Raw genomic sequence first — 23692 nt, forward strand, 5'->3', positions numbered from 1 at the left:
GGTAAGAATCTGTTCCTGAATTGCTGAGAGTGTGCCTTCAGGCTTCTATATCTCCTACCTGATGGTAACAGTAAGGACAGGGCATGCCCTGGGTGCTGGGTCCCTTTATAATGGAAGCTGCCTTTCAGAGACACTGCCCCTTGAAGGTGTCCTGGGTACTTTGTAGGCTAGTACCCAAGATAGACCTGACTAAATTTACGACCTTCTGCAGCTCCTTTTGGTCCTGTGCAGTAGCCCCTACAGATTACAGTGGGAAATAGAAAAGGTGTGTCAAAGGGGCAATGTTATGATAGTCATGAGAGATATTAACAAGGAGGATTGATTGGGAAAATTAGGTTGGTAATGAATCTCAAGAGAGTGAGTTTGTTGAATGCCTATGATATGCTTTTTTTTTTAAGAGCAGTTTGTCACTGAGCCTACTAGGGGATCAGCTATACTGACTGGGTGTTATATAATAAAATGGAGGTGATTAGGAAGCTTAAGGTAAGAGTGGCAGTGATCACAATATAATTGAGTTCAATTTGAAATTTGATAGGGAGGAAGTCTGACATTTCAGTATTTCAGTGGAGTAAAGGAAATGACTGTGGTATGAGAGAGGAGTTGGCCAAAGTAAATTGGAAGGAGATGCTGGCAAACATGTCAGTAGAGCAGCAATGGTGAGCTTCTGGGAAAAATGAGGAAGGTGCAGGATAGATGTATTCCAAAAATGAAGAAATACTCAAATGGCAAAATAATATAACCTTGATTAACAAGAGAAGTCAAAGCTAATGTAAAAGCAAAAGAGAGGACATACAACAAAGCAAAAGTTAATGGGAAGGTAGAAGATTGGGAAGTTTTTAAAGACCTACAGAGAGCAACTAAAATAAGCATTATGAGAGAAAAGATTAAATAGAAAAGCAAGCTAACAAACAATATCATAGTGAAGCATTTTCAAGTATGTAAAAAATAAAAGAAAGATGGAATTGGATATAGGACTGCTAGAAAATAAGGCCAGAGAAATAATAATGGGGACCAAGGAGATGGCAGATGAAATGAATGGGTATCTTGCATCCTTCTTCACTGTGGAAGACAGTAGCAGTGTGCCAGATGTAGAAGGGTGTGAGGGAAGAGAAGTGAGTGTTGCTACTATAACAAGAGAGAAGGTGCTCAAAAGTCTGAAAGACATAAGAGTACTTAAATCACCCAGACCAGATAAACTACACTAAAGGGTTCTGAAAGAGGTGGCAATACAGATTGCAGAGGCAGTAGCAATGATCTTTTAAAAATCATTGGACTCTGGCATGGCGCCAGAGGACTGGAAAATTGCATATGAAACTCCACTCTTTAAGAAAGGAGGAAGTCAGCAGAAAGTAAATCATGGACTAGTTATCCTGAACACAGTGGTTGGAAAGATGTTGGAGTCAATTGTTAAGGATGAGGCCATGGAGGACTTGGTGACACAGAACAAGGTAGGACAAAATCAGCATGGTTTCCTTAAGTGAAAATCTTGCATGACGAACCTGTTGGGATTCTTTGAGGAGACTGCAAGCAGGATAGATAAAGGGGAGGTAGTGGATGTTGCATATTTGGACTTTCAGAAGGCCTTTGATAAGGTGGCACACAAGAGATTGCTTACCAAGTTAAGAGCCCATAGTATTAAGGAAAAGTTGCTAGCATGGTTAGAACATTGACTGATTGGTAGGGGGCAATGAGTGGTAATAAAATGATCCTTTTATGGGTGGCTGCCAATTACTGGTGGTGTTCCACTGGGGTTGGTGTTGGGACTGCTTCTTCTTATGCTGCATATCAATGATTTAGATGATGGAATAGATTACTTTGTTGCCAGGTTTACAGATGACACAAAAATTGGTGGAGAGGTAGGTAGTGTTGAGGAAACAGGTAGGCTGCAGAATGACATAGACAGTTAGGAGAATGGGCAAGAAAGCGGCAAATGAAATACAATGTTGGAAAATGCATGGTAATGCACTTTGGTAGATGAAATGGATGTGCAGACTATTTCCAAATGGGGAGAAATTCCAAAAATCTGAGATGCAAAGGTACTTCAGAGTGGTGGTGGCATCCGTTGGTCTCGAGAGACCATGGATCTGCGCCTGGAGTTTCCAGGGCGCAGGCCTGGGTAGGGTTGTGTGGGAGACTGGCAGTTGCCCAAGCTGCAGGCCTTCCCCTCTCCACGCCACCGATGTTGTCCAAGGGAAGGGCACTAGGACCCATGCAGCTTGGCACCAGTGATGTCGCAGAGCAATGTGTTGTTAAGTGCCTTGCTCAAGGACACAAACACACTGCCTCAGCTGAGGCTCAAACCAGTGACCTTCAGGTTACTAGTCTGATGCCTTGCCCACTAGGCCACGCGCCAACACACTTCAGAGTACTTGTGAAGAATACCCTAAGGGTTAACTTTCAGGTAGAATCAGTGGTGAGGAAGGCAAATGCAATGTTAGCATTCATTTCCAGAGATCTAGAATATAAGAGCAGAGACATGATGCTGAGGCACTATAAGGCACTGGTGAGACCTCACCTTGTATATTATGGACAGTTTTGGGCTCCCTATCTAACAAAAGGTGTGCTGGCATTGGAGGGGGTTCAGAGGAGGTTCACAAGGATGATTCCAGGAATAAAAGGGTTATAATATGAGGAATGAGTACTTGCTTGAGTTTGGAAGAATGAGGTGGTATTTCATTGAAACCTTCTGAATACTGAAAGGTCTAAGTAGAGTAGATGTCAAAAGGATATTTCCTATAGTGAGAGACTCTAGGACCAGAGGGCATAGGGGGACATCCCTTTAGAATAGAGATGAGAAGGAATTTCTTTAGCCAGAGGTTGGTGAATCTGTGGAATTCATTGCTACAGGTGACTGTGGAGACCAAGTCGTTGGGTATATTTAAAGTGGAGGTTGATGATTTCTTGATGTAAAAGGATGTCAAAGGTTATGAGAAGGCAGGAGAATAGGGCTGAGATGGAAAGTGGAGCAGACTCAATGGGCTGAATGGCCTAATTCTGCTCCTATGTCATATTGTCCTATGGACAATTGTCTTGTCTGTCATATTTGTCAGAAGATATAGGGACTAGAGTTTTCTGTTTCCTTTCTCGCATCCCAGCTGGCTTGTTGTGTATATCTTATCATCCCAGAGGAATTACAGCCTGGCTTTGTCTGGATAGATGTGCACAAATTGGATGTTTTAGACAAAGAAATGTTTTTCATTTTCCTGCTTTCCTTCATTATGAGATCCCTCCTACTATAATAATAATGATATAATTCATTAAGCAGATACTATTATGATTTAGTTGTATCTCAGTCTTTGTAATACACTCCTAGCAACTAACATGCAACACAAAAAATGCTGGAGGAACTCAGCGGGCCAGGCAGCATCTATGGAAAAGTATAAACCATTGATGTTTTGGGTTGAGACCCTTCATCAGGGCAGAAGTGGCCCGAAAAGTCGACTGTTTACTTTTTTCCATAGAAGCTGTCTGGCCTGCTGAGTTTCTCCAGTATCTCGTGTGCGTTACCTTGAGTTTCTAGCATCTGCAGATTTTATTGTGTTTTTAGCAAGTAACATGACCTGATTTTCAACATAGTTAATATTGTAAGCAAAAGTTTACAACTTACCTGGCTGAGTGCAATTCCAGCAAAACTTTAGAAATTTGACACAATCATGGACACAGCGGCCTAGTTGATCCACATCCCCAATCCACCTTCACGAACATTGTTTCCTCCATAGTCGTGATTCGGCTGGAGGGCAGCACTTTCTAAAATCTGATGGAAATTTCATCACCAGCACCTCTGCAATCCATATCTATGCTTCTGAGATCAAATGAAACGTCCAAATGCAATCAGCACCACTTGCACGACATACTGCAGGCCAAACGCTCAAAGCTATGTTGCTGCTTCTTCATTGCCACAGAATCAAAACATCTTTGTTTCCTAGTCTCACAAGACTGCAGGATTATTTTCACCAGACTGCAAGATTGCAGTCATTAGTATTAAGAATGAAGTAATAAATGGTTACCTTAAGAGAAGAATGATTGATGATTTATAAAGAGGTATAAAGGCATACAGCACAAAGGCAAGACTGTGGCACATAGGGTGTGCACCAATTATCAACCACCCAACTGCACTAATCCTCTATTAATCCTACTTCTCCTCCCACAGTCTCATTGACTCCTTTCAGATCCTATCACCCACCTACCCACAAGGGACCATTTATAGCTGCCAATAAACCCATTCAAAATGTATGTGTCTGTGGGATGGAGGGGAGAATGATGTTGCTGGAGCACCCAGAGGAGAACCATGTGGTCACAGGGAGAACGTGTAAACTCAAAGTTTGGATTAAACCCACTGTGAGACTGCAAATTTACCAGATGCATTTCTGTGCAATCCTACGTTATTTATGTATGTCAGATCCTGCAGGATCTTGACAGGGATGCGGCTGTATCTGGTTGAGGATTTAGAAATGAGAATAGTTTCAGAATGTCTTGCCTGTTTAAGACTTAGATTCGAATAAATTCCTTCCCTCAAAATGTCACAACACTGGAATGTTCCACCTTAAGTATTTTCATGGCTGGTTTCCTGGAATCAAAGTTTATGAGGTCCAGAGAGCAAAGTGGAACTCAGGCCAAGATCAGATCAGCCCTGATTGTTCTGAATAATAGAATAAGCTTGAAGGGCCAATAATTGTACTCATTCTTTAAAAAATTAAAAAGATCAAAATGTTATTTTATTGCCTCTTCCTAAAAGCATGCATAATCTTTTGACACAATTTCAGTCTGAATGAACATGTGATTCTAATTAAGCTGAGCTCCAGAGCTCTGGCTTCAGAAATAACATTATAATATGTAAACCTGCCTTATAATTCTTTTCATTCAACATTTGTCCCCTGTAATTTCAAAATTATAAATGGTAGAAAACCAAATTGAGATATACACAATAATTACGTCTTTTTTGATTAACAATACTTCCAGCATCAAAAGGGAAGTTGTACTTTGAAGGGCACCCTGGGCTGATGAAGGATACCTCCATCTGCATGAGTCAAGTATGGACTAGAGTACTGAGGAAGATATGCCATTTTCCAAATAGTTCATTAATAGAACTAAACTCCAGAGTAGGAGATAGAAAACATCGATTCAGAATTGATTTCCCAAAGCTGTTTTGTCTTCACCACTATGTCTCTGCTTAGGGTTGCATGCAAGCTTTCTCCTGGAGAGTAACAGCAAACAGATTTCTTTGGGCAAAATCTATCTCAGTTAATCTAAATAAGAGTATAAACTTAGTTAATATTGCAGTTTGAAACAACCTTATACAAGTTTACTACAGATACAAGTGTTCCAGATCTGAGAAAAGCAAGAGGTACTTTATCATGGAATGCAGCTTCAATCCCATTGTAACATGTGCAATGTAACACATTAAATATGATATTATTATGAATGTTCAGGATTGAGGTAATGAGAAAGTTCTTCAAAAATTCATTTAGTTTTATGATGAACTAATATTTCACTAAAGTAAGGGAGGGGTAATTTTACTTCATTTTAGGATTAACCCAATTCTATACATATAGATTAAATGTCCATACATACTGTAACTGTTGAAGTAATTTTCTGTTTGCAGAGAAACAAGTCACCTATTCCTGTTTCCAAGCAGGAATTACAATGGAGATTCACAGTTCAAAGGAAATTGATTTTCAAAGTACATAAATGTCACCATTTGCAACCTTGAGATTTTTCCTGTGTGCATTCACAGTAAATAAAAGAAACACAATAGAGTCAGTGAAAAACCACACACAAGATGGACAAATACCAATGTGCAAAAGGCAATAAACTGGGCAAATTAGTTTAGGTTTCCTGGTTTTTCCAATGACCCAGGAAACAAAACAATGAGGAGGTACCCATCACTATCACCTGTCTTCCCTGTATTTCCATGGTTTCTGGAAGATTGCCATAATCCTGAAGAAATAACAGATTAATACCATCCACCATTCATAAGGAAGTTCAAATGACAGTTTATGAGGGTCAAAGGTGACCTGGGACTCAGGACAGCTGGTGGTTACAAGATTCTCTGTGAATGTAGAGCAGTGTATATCATTCAGAAGGGTGTGCGGTGGAAACCCGCATCTTGCCTAGAATTTCCCTAGCACATAGCCCTCTATTTTTTAAGCTCCATGTACCTATCTAAGAGTTTCTTAAAAAAACCCTATTGTATCTGCCTCCACCACCATCGCTGGCAGTGCATTCCATGCACCCATCACTCTGTGTGAAAAACTTACCCCTGACATCCCCTCAGTTCCAAGCACCTTAAAACTATGCTCCCTCCTGTTATCCATTTCAGCCCTGAGAAAAGCCTCTAGATATCTACACGCTTAATGCCTCACATCATCTTATACACCTCTATCAGGTCACCTCTTGTCCTCCATCGCTCTGAGGAGAAAAGTTCATTCAATCTGTTCTCATAAGGTAGGCTCTCCAATCCAGGCAACATCCTTGTAAATCTCCTCTTCACTCGCTCTGTAGTATCCACTTCCTTTCTGTAGTGAGGTGACCTCAAATGAACACAGTGCTCCAAGTAGGGTCTGACCAGGGTCCTATATAGCTGTAACATTACCTCACAGCTCTTGGAACTCAATCCCATAGTTGATGAAGGCCTACATTCTGTAAGCCTTCTTAACAACACTGTCGACCTGCTTTGAGTGTCCTATGAACACGGACCCCAAGATCTCTTAGATCCTCCACACTGCCCATGAGTCTTACCATTAATACTACATACTGTCTTCAAATTTGACCTATCAAAATGAACCACTCCAAACTTGTTTGGGTTGAACTCCATCTGCCACTTCTCAGCCCAGTTCTGCATCCTATCAATGTCCCACTGTAACCTTTGACAACTCTCCATACTATCTACAACACCCCCAAACTTTGTGTCATCAGAAAACTTACTAAACCACCCTTCTACTTCATCCAGGTCATTAATAAAAAGAAGAGGGGTCCCAAAACAGATCCCTGCAAAACACCATTGGTCACTGACCTCCATGCAGAATACAAACCATCTACAACCACCCTTTACCTTCTGTGGGCAAGCTAATTCTGGATCTACAAAGTGAAGTCTCCTTGGATCCCATGCTTCCTTACTTTCTAAATGAGCTTCACATGGGGTACCTTATCAAATGACTTACTCAAATCTATACTATTCTAATATCTACTAATATTCTCAACTCCATTGGCTGACCAAAGATCATCTTGTTCCCTCTTTTTCTATTCTCCACTCTGCATTCTTAGATCTTCTCCTTACCTACCAATCACCTCCCTCTGCTGCCCCTCTTTCTCTTATGATCCACTCTCCTCTCCTACCAGATTCCTTCTTCTCTAGCTCTTTCCCTTTCCCACCCACCTGGCTTCACCTATCACCTTCTAGCTAGTCCTCATTTCCCTCCCCCCTCTTTTTAATCCTGGCATCTTCCCATTCCTGAAAAATGGCCTTGGGCTGAAACATCAACTGTTTATTCATTTCTATAGATGCCGCCTGTCCTGCTGAGTTCCTCTTGCATTTTGTGTGTGTTATTCTGGAATTGCAGCATCTGCAGAATCTCTTGTGTTTATGATTTACAGTTACTGTGAGCTTTTTACCTCGCATTGTCTGCAGCCTAAATATTAACAAAGCTCAGTTGGGCTGAAATGGTTGTTGCAAGCTCGGAGTCTTTTCAATATGTTGTAACACAGAAGAACATAACAAAAAAACATTTGCATGAACAACTGCGGTTCAACTCTTCATTTCATATCAGGTGAAGTTATGGATCCCTTCTACAATCCAGCATGAAATTCAAGTGCTCCCCTCAATGTGGATTGTTACTGAACAGACATTATAGGTTGTATGCATGCAGCCATCTTGCTTACGCAGAAAACACAAATACTCAATATGAAATTGCAGATCTTCTAACCTGCAGTGTATTGCCTGAGAGGACAGAAAAATCAATTTTCACATTCATATATACAGCATGGAAACAGACTATCTGTGCTCACATCTGCCAGCAATTATCCTTCTCTACTAAACCCATTTTCTAGCAATTGGCTCATGGCTTCCTCTAGCTTTGGATTTCAGGTGCTCAGCTAACTACTTCTTAAATGTTGACAACCACCTTTATTGATGATGAAAATAACTGTCCCAGAACACACCTAATGACTCACACATATTTTTGCTTTACATGTACACAAAGAACAGCATGACCCCTGTCACCCTCACTGTTCTGAAGTCTGAACAGAAAACTCCTATTTTTATACAGAATTGGCAGTGTCCAGGCACAATGAGCATCAATGCAACAGGGCCAGGGTCGGAGTGAGGAATGACCAGATGTTTGGACAATTTAAACACTGGGCCAGATGGATTGAAAAGGCAGAGTGTCAGGACCTGCTCGCTACTCCACTGATTTTCACTCCGCTCTGCACTGCGGTCCAGACCTGCTCCAGGCTTCAAGTCTGAGGACTCACTTTCATTCTAAATGCTATTTGCTTACTTTTATTGTTTGTGCAAGTTTTCTTTTAAAACTCCCCTTTGCACATTGGGCATTTATTTTTTTTAAATGGGTTGTCATGTTTCTTTGTTTTGAAAGGAGACTTATCAGTTGCATAATATGTACACTTTGATCATAAGTGTACTTTAGACTTTGCTGCCTTCAGAGATCCTTGGACATGTCTCACTGTTCTTCAATACTGCCCTGTTGAGGGGTCTCATTGACTGTTTACTCTTGTCCATTGATGTTGCCTGGACTGTTGTGTTCCCTCAGCCTTTTGTACACATTGCTCGAATCTCCAACAGCTGAAGATTTTCTTCTTTATGAATGGGAGAGGTGTTGCACTCCCCCACCCTACCAGATTTTCTTTGTTCTACTATGTGGACATGATTCACAGCACCACCCCAAATGCTCCAATGAACAGGCACAGACCAGAGATTACCAGAGGTTTTAAACACATCCATAAATAATTTATTCTATGTCCCTGAAACCAATTTCCATACCAAAGCTTATAATATGTTTAAGCTGTTGTTTTATGCTACTTCCACAGCTGGACAGGAACATAGAAATTAAGAGGCAAGATTACACTTGTATACCTTCAACAAACTGAAATTAATGCTCCAAAAACATGAAAAATTCAGTCTCACAAAACTACACAAACTGAAGAAACCAGTTAAGGGCACATTTTAAAATTACATTTACAAAACAAAATCAATAACAAAAATTAGAACAGTTGTGGAAATATTTATACCACCTGATGGCTCAGAGACTATATAACCTATCACTCAACCAAGAAACCCCCATCAGTATTTGACTATCTTAATGCAGTCAATTTACCACGTTTTGAGGGGGCAGGGAAGTAAATCAAATCACCCTGCCAATACAGTCCTGCATATTCAGTTGCAAATGGTACGTTGTCATTGACAACAGTAAAGCCAAATGTGCAAATACTAAAGATTCGCAAACCTTGGCTGTCTCTGGTGATCCTCCCCATCACAGAAGCCTGCTTTAAATTTGAAACATTCATAAGGAAATAACCTAGTTCAGGATACAACAAAAAAGGCAAAGTAGCTAGATAAAAATACTAATGGTACTCAAGACTCCACGCTAGAATAAACTTCTAGCCGAACTAGTACTGTTACAGCACTAGCATCAACTTAACATGCAAAACTGTCTAGGCATTCCCTGTGCAAAAATGCAGGATAAATAATGCATGAATCTGCCCACTCAATTAGTGATAAAAGATGTTATTAATGGCAGGTATTGTTAACAGTACCATTCAGTATTGATACTCAAAAACCACTCCCCCGATACTCAATTTGAGTTTCACCAAGACTACTCCACACAGCAGATTGGCTCCCTTCAAGGCAACATTTCCAAGTGTGCCATGAAGCCCAATAAAATTATCAAAAGATGAAACAAAATTCCTATTGAGTGGAATATAATCCTGTACAAAGGAAGATATAGGAAAATATTCCTATTAGCTACTCCCTCAAAAAAGTTGCACCATATTCAAAGAGCAAACACAAGGAAATCTGCAGATGCTGGAAATTCAAACGACACACACACAAAATGCTGGTGGAACACAGCAGGCCAGGCAGCATCTACAAGGAGAAACACTGTCGACGTTTCGGGCTGAGAGAAGGGTCTCGGCCCAAAACATCGATAGTGCTCCTCCCTATAGATGCTGCCTGGCCTGCTGTGTTCCACCAGCATTTTGTGTGTTGCACCATATTCAACTTCAGATGCAAATAAAGAAATAGCTTTAGCAGATTGCCACTTATTCCACAAAAGGCAACAATCTTTCAGCAAGAGGGAAAAACCATGGTTACAGGCATAACCAAGCTGTAAACAGCAAGTGCAACTTGTAGAGACTTTACACAACAGGACATTTGATGTAACACTGAAATCAACTTTTAAAACTGGTTTGATAGGAACATGTGTTACACTTTAGAATTGAGTATAACCTAGAGTAATTTTAATGTTTTATTAAAATAGTTTTGTTTCCCGTCCTAAGCATTGAATATTAAAGCCAGCACTATTAAAGAACATCAGACTAATCTTGCTTTGTTCATAAATTTTATTAAAGCTGCACAAATTTGCTTTTTCCCCCCCACCATTTGTACACAGGACCATTCTTTTTGTACATTGGCTCTATTGTGTATTAACTTCCATAATACTGAAAAATTGCAAGGGTTGCCATAACTTCAGAAATTAGAATTTCAGGTAGGCACATGCTGTAACAGCGAGCAATGTACAATTTGTATTTGTAAGTATACATGGCAATTGAACAAGTAATAGGCTAAGTAATGCTTAACATCTTAATTGCCCACTATTGAGCAATAATTTGTTTAATCATATGCATCTGGGAACACCTTGCATAGCCTTGAGAAATTACACATTTCTTTCTTCCTAGAATTAAAATCCTTCATGTTATCACGATTATACCCAAAATTAGCTATTTTCTATGAAGAATATCACAGTATCTAATTAGCATAAAGGTCATGGAACCATATTTAATCATGCCATTTCAGATTAGAAATGTTTAATGCTTCCATAATGAAAGTATATCAAGGAATGCACTCAATTACATTTGATTTCAAAGTCATACAAAATCCTAGCATAACCCATGAAGTTTACTTTTTAAAAAAAAACAGTTCAAGGCTACAAAGTATAACCAAAAAATGTCATGAAAAAGAACAGTCCTAGTTTATACAAAATACTGAGGGGATACTCCAGTAGAAAAGCAGCAAGTGTGGATCACTGAAAAAGAGCCAATCCAATCCTTGTTCCAGATCAACAATTTGGCTTCTGATAGGTTCTCGTGCACACTGTATCTCCCATGGTACAAGTCTGATTGAAAAAGGACATAGGAATCAGTTATATGTATAGAACATGGTGATTCACTACAGGACTAAATGACTTTCAGTGCATATATTGTTTGACTCACCATACTAATGTGATTACTGACATTCACTTTCACAATAAATATTTACAAGGTCAAACACCACCAACAAAAACTTTCACACCAAATAGTCTGAACTAGGTAACACTGAGAAGTCCTTACCAATATTAGTTTATCATCAATCAGTTCTCTAACCAGGGTTGTTTCTTTTCCATCCCACCGTTGTGTTTGGACTATTTTGCCATTATCCATTACCACTGTAGTCTGTTGGGGATGCAAACAGAGGAACATTTAGACCACAAGACATGCTACAGGAGAAGAACTAACCCATTCAGCCCAATGAGTCCGCACCACCATTCCATCATATCTCTCTCAATCCCATTCTCCAAATCCTTGGGACACCCTGACTAATCAAGAACTCAAAATGCTGGAGGACTGAAGAACTTATCAAGAACATCAACCTCCACTTTAAATATACTCAATGATTTGGCCTTCATGGGATCTTTGGCAAACAATTCCACAGATTCATCACCCTCTGGCTCAAGAAATTTCTCATCTGGTCCAAAAGGGAAGAACATCCACTGAGGCTGCGCCCTCTTGTCCTAGATCCACCCACTAAAGTAAACATCCTCCTCTGCACATCCAGAGCCATCAAATCTCCCCAAATGTTAACCCCTTCATTTCCCCAATCATTCTCATGATCATCTGGACAAGAATGCCAGCACAGTTTTTCTTAGGCAAGGGACCCAAAACTACTCAATTCTCAAAGTACAGTCTGATCAGTGTCTTATAACGCTTAAAGTATTAAGTCCCACTCTTATGTTATAGTCGTCAAATGAATGCTAACATTCCATTTAGGTTCCTTCCCACCGACTCAACCTACAAGTTAACCTGCAGGGAATACTGCATAAGGGCTCCCAAGTCACTTTGCACCTCCGATTTTTGAATAGTTTATGCTTTACTCTTTCTACTAAAGAGTATGACCGTACACTTGCTTACTCTACATTCCATGTGCCACACGATTAACCATCCTCCTAATCCGTTTTAAATCCTACAGATTCCCTGCTTCCTCAACACCACCTGCCGCTCCACCTCATTTCGTATCAAACGCATCCACAAAGCCAGCTTATTCCTTCGCCCAAATCACTGAGAAGTTAGGACCGTAAAAAGCGGTCTTAACACCACCAGTCACAGCCAGCCAAACAGAAAAGGCCCCATTTGTTCCCACTCTTTGCCTCCTACTAATGTTCCATTCATGTTAGTATCTTTCCTGTAATACCATGGGCAAATTACAACGCTCAGCAAGGTTAATTGTTCATGCACCTTGGTTTTCCTATTGTCAGCTGTGGTCTCATCAAACTCCTCCCCGAATTTGAAATGAATCTTTGTGCTTTTTATCGTGCTGTCGGTTGCTATGGTGATTGTATCGCCGTCCTTGGAAATTGTAGTCGTGGGTTTAGCCATTTTAGCCAAGCTCCTTAGGGTCATACCCACTCCTGAAAGGCAAACAGCATACGACTCTTAAACGTTACTGACACGCGCCACGTTGCTTTTCCCACATGGAACGGGGACCGATTTTGCACTGATGCTACTACCACTTCCATGAACTGTCAACCGGGTTTCTGGAATCCAAATTACTGTGAATTACAAGGAGGGGTTTCGAAATGGATTCAGACACTTGAATTCGGGTCCTTCAGCTTTAAACAAAGTCTTTATGCAATTCCTGCCGCATTACAAACGACGAGCAAGATGGTGGGATTTCATAATACGCTACTATAATGTCATCTATAGGACCTACTGCAGTTAAATAAAAAAAAGCTCCGCTTGAACCACAAAAGGGGAAGGGCAGAGCGGCTGCATACATTACATGGGGGAGGGGAGCACAAATTATGCATACAAGAGGAGCAGAATCCTCACCTAGTTCAGCCATGTACTCGTCAAATTTTTCCGTTTTGATTAAGATCCATTTTCCTAGAAATGCGTCAACCATTTCTGCTGCTCTGCTACACCGCTGCCTTCCGACCTTCACCACCCCACAGTAAAATGACTTTCCAGCCGCTGCAAGTGGTTCTGCCGCCTTTAAACCCAGAACCACGTGCAAAATCACTCAAACCAATCCTGAGTGGGAACGTCAGGCATAAAGAGGCAGACAAGCTAAAACAAATAGTGGAAATGCAAATATTAATTCAGAATTAATCAATATGCGCAGACAAATAGAGTCTAAAGAAAATCTGGAATATGACTGCATACCGATCGGGTAGTGGCATCTGTGCTTAAAGTGACCTTTCCAGAACATGGATCAGTAAGTGGAATAGCTTCAGGGATGGAGAAAGTACGCTCTCATTCTGCACAGCACTAACTGAGGAAACCGAGAACAAAATTCTCAAATGAGCTTTTTTTTATATATACATTCCCAAGGCTGCACTCGCTATTCAGCGCCGATGAAGAGAAACTGCGAGTTCATGCCACATTCGGTTGCAGGCAAAACAATGTGGTTAATGTGTGTGGAAGTAGTAAAGGTTATATATTTATATTGTTTTGAACTTTATTTGTCTGATCCTGCAATCACTCTTTATATCAGTATCCAATGCAATAATTATTTTTTTAAAAAACCCTTTTCTTAAATGTCTAATTAATAGTGTAAATTTATGCTTAACTTATGCTTTTTTTGTGAAAGCTGCGCATGTGCCGCGAATAAACCACTTTGAATTGAATTATCCCACCTTTCATTTCTAGCAGTTCAGTCTGCTAAAAGATTATTATGACATCATTTAGAAACAAACGGTAAAAAAGATGGTGCAACTAATAGAGGATTTGCCTACTTTCTGATTTCAGGCAGGTCTTGCGACTTTTACTTTGATAGGGAGAATATGGGAAGTGGGGAATCTGTGGAAGAGTTTTTTCGTTGAATTTAATGTTTCAAAAACAAAATTCTACGGATGCTGGAAATCTCGTAGAAAAATTATGGAAATCATTTGGAGGTTAGACTTCACACAAAAGTTGACCTTTCTAGAATCATCCACCTGAAACATTTAACTCCATAAATACAGCAGAGTAAGCAGTGTCCCAAAGTTAAAAGTCAATTTATTATCAAAGTAAATATATGTCACCACATATAACTCTGAGATTCATTTTGGGGGGCATTCACAGTGAACACAAGAAGCACAATCAGATCAATGAAAGACCGCCCCCCACAGGACGGACTAACGATGTACAAAAGACAACAAACTGCAAAAAGTATATTAATAAATATCAATCATTTTGAGAACACGAGATGAAGTGTCCTTGAAAGTGAGTCCGTAGGTTGTGGGAACAGCTCAGAGATACGAGAATGAAGCTATCCCCTCTGGGATATGAATTGTTGCTGAATCTGGTGCACGGATCCTGAGGCTCTTGAACTTTCTTCCTGACAGCCGCAGCGAAGAGAGAGCATGGCCTGGCGGGTGAGGGTCCTCGATGATGGATGCTGTCTTCTTGTGCCATCGACATTGCTCCATACAGATGTGCTCAATCTATTAAGAGAGAAACAAAGTTAACATTTTAAGTTAACCTATTAGCGACCTAAAGCTTTTTAACGTCTTGTTCTGTGGATGCAACTTAATTCATTAAGTTAAACATTCTTATATATTCGTGACCTTTAGAAAAGTTCTGTTTTGATGAACTACTTTTGAACAACAGAGAGTTTAATTCTCATTCCTGCAGTGAAAAATAATTAAGTTTCATAATGATTTATGGCACCGAATTTACTGCGTGTGTTAAAACAAAGGCCCAGGAAGTGGCAAGCTGAGACTTGGTTAGTAAGCTGTGCACACCCAAGGTGAATCTTGTCTGGAGTCAACATCAATCAGACACTCTTGCAGCCACTGTACTGCATGAGCAGGAAAGTTGCTGCATGGCAACAGTCTAACCATGAGATCTGAGGAACGCATCTTCCAGCACCATGCTGTATAATGCAAGTAAACAATTTAAACTTTGCTTTACTGTGGGGCATCTCCAATAGCCCATGCAAAGATGCTTATCAGAACATGGTATGTTGACCACTTTGTAGAATATATTTAAAGCTACCATGACCATGGTACCACTGAAAAAAACACTGAACAAAGCACTTTCGATGAATTTGGCAGCCAGTCCTGAAACAAGTGTTATGTCCCTGATTAACATATTCACTTGTTTGACAAACGTATTATGGATGAGTGAGGGACTGACATATTCTTCAACCAACTTATTCAATGCTATGGAAAATTAAGCTAGTATCCATCCATCATTAATGTAAAGTTTAATAATAAACATTCATTTACAATAGTTCTAAAGGGTAAAGGTTGAAAAGTATTTATCACTGTCCATAAACTAACTTATTTGGAGGAATAACTTGTTCCATAACTGAATTGAGTATAAATATTTGTGAAGGAAATGCAGTTTGTTTTTAACAGTGTAACATTTCTGCTGACTGAACAGATAATGGAATAAAAGATCTCCTTATCTGCTGTGCAAGTGCACTCCCTGGAGGACATATACAAAGCCATTGGTCAATAGCACAGGCAATTTAGTTACATTTCCAGCTTTTACCATAGCAACAGATACATTTCTGCTTTCAGATGGCTGATATACTATAGCTGTAGAAGAGTAAGTATAATTGTACATTTTGATATTTAAGTCTATAGTTGGAGAGTACTCTGCAGATATACTGTCATAGTCGTGGATAATAGGCAATTTGTTGTTAAAACTTCGATCATGCTAGAAAAGATTTTATTTTCAATATATGATCAAGTGTCCACATCTGCCGTGGTCTGTGCAAGGATTGAAGGGTGACAGCCTTGTCAAGTCAGAATTATCACAATGCTATCACTTCGGTAACTGAATATTGATCAGCGATCTAGGAACTCAGAGTATGCAACCAATACAACACAGGAAAGTCAACGTGTATTATCATGAAAATATCTCCTTCTGCTGACTAGGCACAGCTTTAGCCTCTGAACATCCTTAGACAGATGCCAGGCCAGTAAGCACTGTGGACAAAGACAAGCGAGGACAAGAACTGATGTTCCCTCAACACTCTCCTCTCCAAGTTAGTGAGTCTCCCATGGGAACAGGGGGATTGGAGATCCATGCAGGAAATAGGACTCTGGTCAGACCCCACATGGAGTACTGTGCTCAGTTCTGATCACCTCACCACAGGAAGGATGTGGAAGCCATAGAAAGGGTGTAGAGGAGATTTACAAGGATGTTGCCTGGATTGGGGAGCATGCCTTATGAAAACAGGTTGAGTGAACTCGGCCTTTTCTCCTTAGAGCGACGGAGGATGCAACGTGACCTGATAGACGTGCTTAAGATGATGAGATGCATTGATCGTGTGGATAGTCAGAGGCTTTTTCCCAGGGCTGAAATGGTTGCCACAAGAGGACACAGGTTTAAGGTGCTGGGGAGTAGGTACAGAGGAGATGTCAGGGGTAAATTTTTTACTCAGAGAGTGGTGAGTCCGTGGAATGGGCTGCCAGCAATGGTGGTGGAGGTGGATACGATAGGGTCTTTTAAGAGATTTTTGGATAGGTACATGGAGCTTACAAAAATAGAGGGCTATAGGTAAGCCTAGTAATTTCTAAGGTAGGGACATGTTCAGCACAACTTTGTGGGCCAAAGGGCCTGTATTGTGCTGTAGGTTTTCTATGATACCCTAAGTACGAGTCAGTGAGTCCACAACTTGAGGCCTGGAGTTTGGGATCCCATTAACTGTAGGTCCTGGGGCCAATACAAAGATCAAACTTAGGTCAACTAAAACTGTAGTTAATTATTTATTATTATCCTTGTTTTGAAGAATTATAGAATATTGTATCAGGAGAATGAGATCCTCCTGGACTCTCTCCCTTCCGGAGATCTACCATGTGAATAAAGATGTGTATATTTCGTGTGGCTCAGTTTTAGTCAGAACATAGGCTAATGAACAAATCTTTTCTTACTCCACATAAGGAACAGCAACCAAAAAGCAACAGATTAAAATTGATATAACGTATCAGATTTGTGTACAAAATCAAATATTAACTGCAGTCCTCAACACATACACCATTTCCTAACCACTGAATCCTACCCTGTTCTCGATGGCTTTCTCAAATTTAATCAGCCTATTGGCAAGCTTGATATTATATTGAATCTGAATTGGATATTAGATCATGTATCTGTGTCTTTGTCAGAACAACAGGACACTGCTTGAAGATTACTGAACAGATTATTTTAGAAAGCATAATGTAAGGCAGAATTCTACTCCGATCAATGCAGCAGAGCATGGGATAAGAGGGAGCAGAAAGCCCTCTGAGGAACATGGCAATCGGAGATAACAAGGCCTGGTCCTAATATCATCATTGTTGAATCCAAGGCATTAATGAACAAAGGGACACTTCAACTGTGAGACCGGTAGAGAGTGCTCCAGAAGAACAAGGTGATTATATCGGAATGATTATGTCACAGGGAATTGAGCATGGGCTTCCTAAGCTTGCATTATCCAAATATGGATAGAAGCAGGGAAAGTGTGTGTAGATTGCATAGATGAAGTGGATTAGCCCCTCTCTTCTTCTTGGAGGGAAAGATCAGTTAATGAAATAAGTACATGATCTGAAAACAAACAGTGAGAATTATTTTCTTGCTCCACAATAGAATGTACTTCTACCGCCATAACTCTGCCTGACTATGTCCCTACTTTGTCAGCTGATGTAAACCAATTCCCTTCCTTCCTTATCTCGGCAGTTGGTTTATTATTGTTGTCACATGTACCAAAAGAGAGTGAAAAATTTTTGTTTGCATGCCATCCGCACAGTTCATTCCAAACATAAACTATGTTGATGTAGTACAAAATGAAAATAATAGCAAGTGCAGAATATAGTATTACAGGTACAGGGAAAGTGTAATGCAGGTAGGCAAATAAGGTGCAATGGGCCATGGTGTGGTTGATTAAGATTAGGAGCTCAACTTTATCTTATTAGAAATCTATCCAAGAGGCCTATAACAGTAAGACAGAAACTGTCCTTAAACTATGTATCATTGTCACTGATATTGCAATAACATTACACTTACTACTACTGTGTCATCCTTTATTATGCGTTCTGTTATTTTTTTGATCTTGTTGTACCTCAATGCAGTGTGCAATAATTTGACCTGTCTGGATGGTAGGCAAGCCAAACTTTTCACAGAATCTTGGTGCACGTGACAATAATGAATCGATTCCAATTCCAATTCTGACTGTCAACCTCTTAGGTTTTAGGGCATCAAAACCTGCACTGGAGGGCTACCCAACCAAATGTTTGTATTTTTTCCAAACTTTTATTTATCTAAGGAACATAAATATGTAAAAAAATCACACCTCTGGTATTAAGAGGAAATATTAATCATGTGATCATCCATTTAAGGAATGATATTTTCTGTTCATATGCACATTTTTCAAGTTTAATTGAAAATGCATTGGACATTTTCTGCAATTTTGCCACAGCTGATACAATTATAAATACACAGTGTATGTAGAACAGCAAGAGATACGCTCTTCCAGCTGGAGAAAATTAGCATGGTGATGAACAGCTGCAGTAATATCCAAATGAAACAAGTTTTAGAAAACATTTACATAAAAACAAAGAAAAGAGTAGGAACAGGACCTTAGCCCACCACGTCAGTACCAAACCGTGATGCCAAATTGTTCTAAGCACATCTGCCTGCACATAGTCTGTATCTCTCTGTTCTCTGCCTGTACGTGTGCTTGTCTAAGTGCCTCTTAAGCATTGCTCTCAGATCTGCTTCTACCACCTCCCTCGGCAGCGTGTTCTGTGTACTTGTCTCTCCCTCTGCAAAAAAAACCTCCTTTAAACTTACCCCCTTTCGCCTTAAACCTTTGCATTCTAGTGATTGATATTTCCACCCTGACAAAAACTTCTGACAATCTACTCTGTTTAACGCCTCTCATAATTTTATATACTTTGAGCCAGTTGCCTCTCGGACTCTGTTACTTCAGTGGAAATAGTCTTAAGTTTGTATAACCTCTCCATATAGCTAATGCACTCCAATCCTGGCAACATACCAATGAGCCTCTCCTCCAAGGCTTCCACATCTGCTCTCTGTTGTCTCAGCCAATAATGCACTTAATCTCTGAATGTGGCCTTACTTAAGTCTTGCACAGCTGCAACGTGGCTTCCTGGGTTTTATTCTCAATGTCTTGACCAATCAGGTGAAGCATGCCATATGCCTTTTTTGGGATATAGATAGAACATAGAACAGGACTGCAGAGTAACAGACCCTTCTGTCCATGTGATACTGAACTAATTAAACTAATAATTAAAAGTCTAACTAAACTGATCTCTTCTGCCTGGAAAAAAGATTTCGGCTGTCTACCCTATCTACGCCTCTCAGATTCTTATAAACTTTTATAAGGTTCCCCCAGCCTCCACCACTCCAGAGAAAACAATCTGTTTGTTCAATCAGTTTTTGTAGTCTTTGCCCTCTAATCCAGGCAGAATCCTGGCAATCTTTTTCTGCACCTTCTCCAAAGCTGCCAGAGTTGAAAGCAAGGCTCCAAATGTAGCCTAACCAAGGTTTCATAAAGCTGTTAATAACCTCCTGACCTTTGAACTCAATGATGTGACAAATAAAAACAAGTATGCCATGTGCCTTCATTACCACCCTATTGACTCATTTGTTTATTTAGAGATACAGGGAGGAACAGGCCATTCTGGCCCAATGAGCCACACCACCCAGCAACCCACCTATTTAACCCTAGTCTAATCACAGGACAAATTGCAATGACCAATTAACCTACCAATTGGTAAAAAAGGAGGCCCACCATTGACCATGGAGGTTGCATCCTAGCTGTTAGTACAAAGACAGCACACAGGCCAGGGTAAACCTTTACGTCTTTGGGATGTAGAAGGAAACAGGAACACCCAGAGGAAACACATGCATTGACGAGGAGGACATTCAAGCAACTTCTTACAGACAGTATTGGATTTGACCTCCGAACTCCAACAGCCTGAACAGTAATAGTGCACGTTAACTGATACCATGGTGCCCTGACTTGTGCATCGATTTCAGGGCATTATGGACTTGGACACAAGATCCGTCTGTATGTTACTACTTCTCGAGTCTTGCTATTAACTGTGTATCTTCCCTTTACATTTGATCTCCCAAAGAGCAACACCTCACACTTGCTCAGATTAAGCTTTCCATCCTATCTGCCTTCAGGGAGTTATGGCCTTGAACCTCAAGATCTAATTGATTGCACATCAATGTTCCTAAGAGTCCTGGGATTTACAGTATTCCTTCATCTTACACTTAGCCTCCCAAAATGTAAAACGCAAAACCTCACACTGTTTGAATTAAAATCCATCTGCTGTTTCTCCACCCAAAATTTCAATTTACATTATATATTTACTTCTCTTTATTATAAGTTAAAGTAAAGGAAGGTGCAAATATATAAGCAAGAACTTATTTGAAAATAATAATTTAATTTAATAGAAATGCCTTTTGGGACAATAGAAATCTCTTGATTATTGTTATTCAAAGACATTAGTTAATTGGGTCAATTCTAGTGAATTTAGACAAGAGGTAGTGAATCGTCCCTGTGCTTTAGACCTAAGGCCTGGCTGAAATTGAATCAGGGATTTATTTAAATTAGGCCATTAAGCTATAGGCAGCCTGCCAGAAAAGTGAAATTCAATTTCACACTGGATCTTCAATATGTCCTGTTCTTAAGGTTTGGAAGCTGATCACGAGGAGCTGTTCTATATCTTTGGCCTTCTCATTCAGGCGACTGATTTTACAAAGCTTGTTAATTCCCTCTAGCAATCCTCATAAGATGGAAGCTAAGACTACACGTAAACCAAATATGGCTGGTTGGAAGTACTGCCTTCTTTTGTGCCTGTCATCCTAGGGTCAAGACATCTGTACTCTGGTAGGTGGTGGATATTGGCATCAATATTATGAAATTATTGCTTTATCTTCACGTATTTACTTGAATCTAATTTTAATAGAACTATATAATGGTAGCATTTTTCCATAGGCATTTGGTGTGATATTATTAACTTAAAGGATAACTATTTAGTATTATAATTTTCTGCCCAGATCTCAATTAAGTTATTGAAGAAAGACTGATAAGCTGGATAACCTATTTCTCCATGATAAATTCTGTTTAAGTATCACTGTTGAACAATAATTTCACTTTGTACTGATGCTTAGGATGTGTGGTGTAAATCCGGAGTGAAGGCCCCAGATTCCATATTTATACTTTGACTGAAATATCATTGTGCTGGAAATTCATTTGTATTAGTGCTCCTATTATAAATACACTATTAACTTCTTAAACATAAGTAATCACAGACTAAGCCTCAAATTAATTTAATATACTGTATCCATTTTTTCCTGTCAGTGACAGGAAGAAACCTACAAAATCTTTATATAATATGTTCTACGTTAAATAATTGGGACCAACTTTTAATCCAGAAAAAATAGCCGATAATTTTCTTGAGTTTCTTCCATTTCCATATCATAATTTTTCTGGAGCAACACACTTTGGCAGCTGGAGTCTCTTGTGTCTTCATATTATTTCTGGAAATGCATTGAAATCTTGGAATCCCTGACAATAATAATCTGGCTTTGTTGGAAAAGGTGTAACTTTGCTAAAGTCCACATGATTCCTCGGAGTAACTTTACTGAAAGTGTTCGGGATTCCGTGTGCAGCTCTGCCTGAAGAGCAATAGTGTAACTTTACTGGAATTGTGGTGGATATTGATAATAACTAAATCAAATTTGTTTTCATGAACGCCCAAACCACTGCTAGAAGGGAGGAAGAATTGCCATGCCAGTAACCATTTCAAGAGAAGCTGGGAAATATTTAAGCAGATGACTCAGTGTTTGTTTAAAAGTTTTAAATTTAAAAGGGTGAAAGCAAAAACAAGTACTTTAATGCCTATTTAGTTTATGATTGGGCATCTTACCAACTAGTTGGTAATCTAATGATTGAAGGTAGATATTGCATTAACTGGTGTAACTAATTGTTTGACTTAATCAGCTTCTGCTTGTTTCTAGCTAGCAATCTGGATGAAATTCAGTCAAAAATCCAGTCAGATATTGTAATGGATTTCAATGAATCACTATCCAGGTTACATGGGAATTTGATTCAAATAAGGCACTAGGAACATAATAATAGATGTAATTCACTAGGGGCTTTTGTAGACCTAGGTGCCTTCTTCCAGTTCATCCGCATAACAGCTTATTCTTTTTTTTTCATATCTTTCTTTTCTTTTCAAGATGGCTGGGGTCCTGTTGGAGTCCATGATCTACAACTGCAGCTCAAACCACGTTCTGCACTAGCAGCGGGTTCTCAGTGTGGCGTGTGGCCTGGTGTTTCGATATCTCCAGGACCGACTTGGTAGAGATGCCTTTGGGGTGCAGCCCTGCAGCCGGCCTGGTTCCTTAGTTGAAGCTTTGTGTGAGACTGACACATCGAGAGAGCAGGCAGTGTATGCTGCTGTCAGAAGGAGGCCCTTTCTCTCTCTTTTTGATGGTGAGTGAGAGTCTGTCAGTCCTCGATTCGGGGGCTTGGAGAGGAGACGCTGAAGATTAAAACATCTTAGCAGCGAGTTGCTGGTCTCAGGTCTCATAATTGCAGGAGCAATCTCTCTCTCTCCCTCACAAGTGAGAGAGAGCCTGTCTGAGATACTGAAGTGTTGGGTTATGGACCGTGGTTTTTGGGGGCTTTTGCTATTGCTTGCATGGTAGGGTGAGAGAGTTCAGTGCTTTTGCTGGCACAAGTGGGGCAAGGGTTGATCCTTCTCCTGCTTGTGCGTGCGAATGGGGAGGAGGGCTTTGGTGTTCTGATGTTTCTGTCATTCATTCTTTGGTGTTTTTTTTAAATTTCATGGATATCTGTGAAGAGTAAAAATTTCAGGTTGCATACCATATACATTCTCTGATGTTAAATTGAAACTTTTGAACAATTTAATTTCAAATTTATTCCCTTCCTTAATCTAGTTCATCAAGGCAATCCTTATGCTAGCATTGCTAATATTATCTCTGTTATAGTTAATCTAATTAGATCAGTTTTTATTAATTTTCCTTTGTTTGAGAAGACAATAAAGCAATTAGAAAATCCCAATCCTCATCTTTTATAGCAAGACATTAACAATCAATTTGAAGTATTAATAATTTAAGAAATGAAAATGATCTGAAGATAGAAAATTATTTAAAAGCCCTTCTTAATATATAAAATGTGAACTACAGTGGAATGGTTAAAGCTGCAAAAAGCTTATTTCCTCCTTTGCTCTTTCCA

The 23692-nt window shown here is 39.7% G+C and overlaps 2 protein-coding genes across 3 annotated transcripts in view; one reads left to right on the forward strand and one right to left on the reverse strand.

The window, feature by feature from the left end:
- Positions 1-10554: 10554 nt before the first annotated feature.
- LOC132399259 (fatty acid-binding protein, liver-like) lies at positions 10555-13471 on the reverse strand. Its single transcript, XM_059979479.1, has 4 exons — positions 13315-13471; positions 12721-12893; positions 11560-11661; positions 10555-11345 (listed from the first exon to the last, which is right to left on the reverse strand). Exons 1-4 carry the CDS (start codon positions 13385-13387, stop codon positions 11289-11291), a joined length of 405 nt encoding a protein of 134 aa, XP_059835462.1. The 5' UTR covers positions 13388-13471; the 3' UTR covers positions 10555-11288.
- Positions 13472-13877: 406 nt separating this feature from the next.
- Positions 13878-23692, forward strand: part of LOC132399251 (A-kinase anchor protein inhibitor 1-like) — a 36121-nt gene continuing 26306 nt past the window's right edge. The window contains exons 1-3 of one of the 2 annotated variants that reach the window (XM_059979467.1): positions 13878-13916; positions 21208-21316; positions 22672-22927. The gene's annotated coding sequence lies outside the window, so the exon portion shown is untranslated. Of the gene's footprint in view, positions 13917-14713; positions 14841-21207; positions 21317-22671; positions 22928-23692 lie in introns of those variants that run through there. The other variant, XM_059979459.1, reaches the window with a different exon arrangement.

The sequence above is a fragment of the Hypanus sabinus genome, chromosome 1 (genome assembly GCF_030144855.1).
Source record: "Hypanus sabinus isolate sHypSab1 chromosome 1, sHypSab1.hap1, whole genome shotgun sequence".
NCBI classification, from domain to species: domain Eukaryota; kingdom Metazoa; phylum Chordata; class Chondrichthyes; order Myliobatiformes; family Dasyatidae; genus Hypanus; species Hypanus sabinus.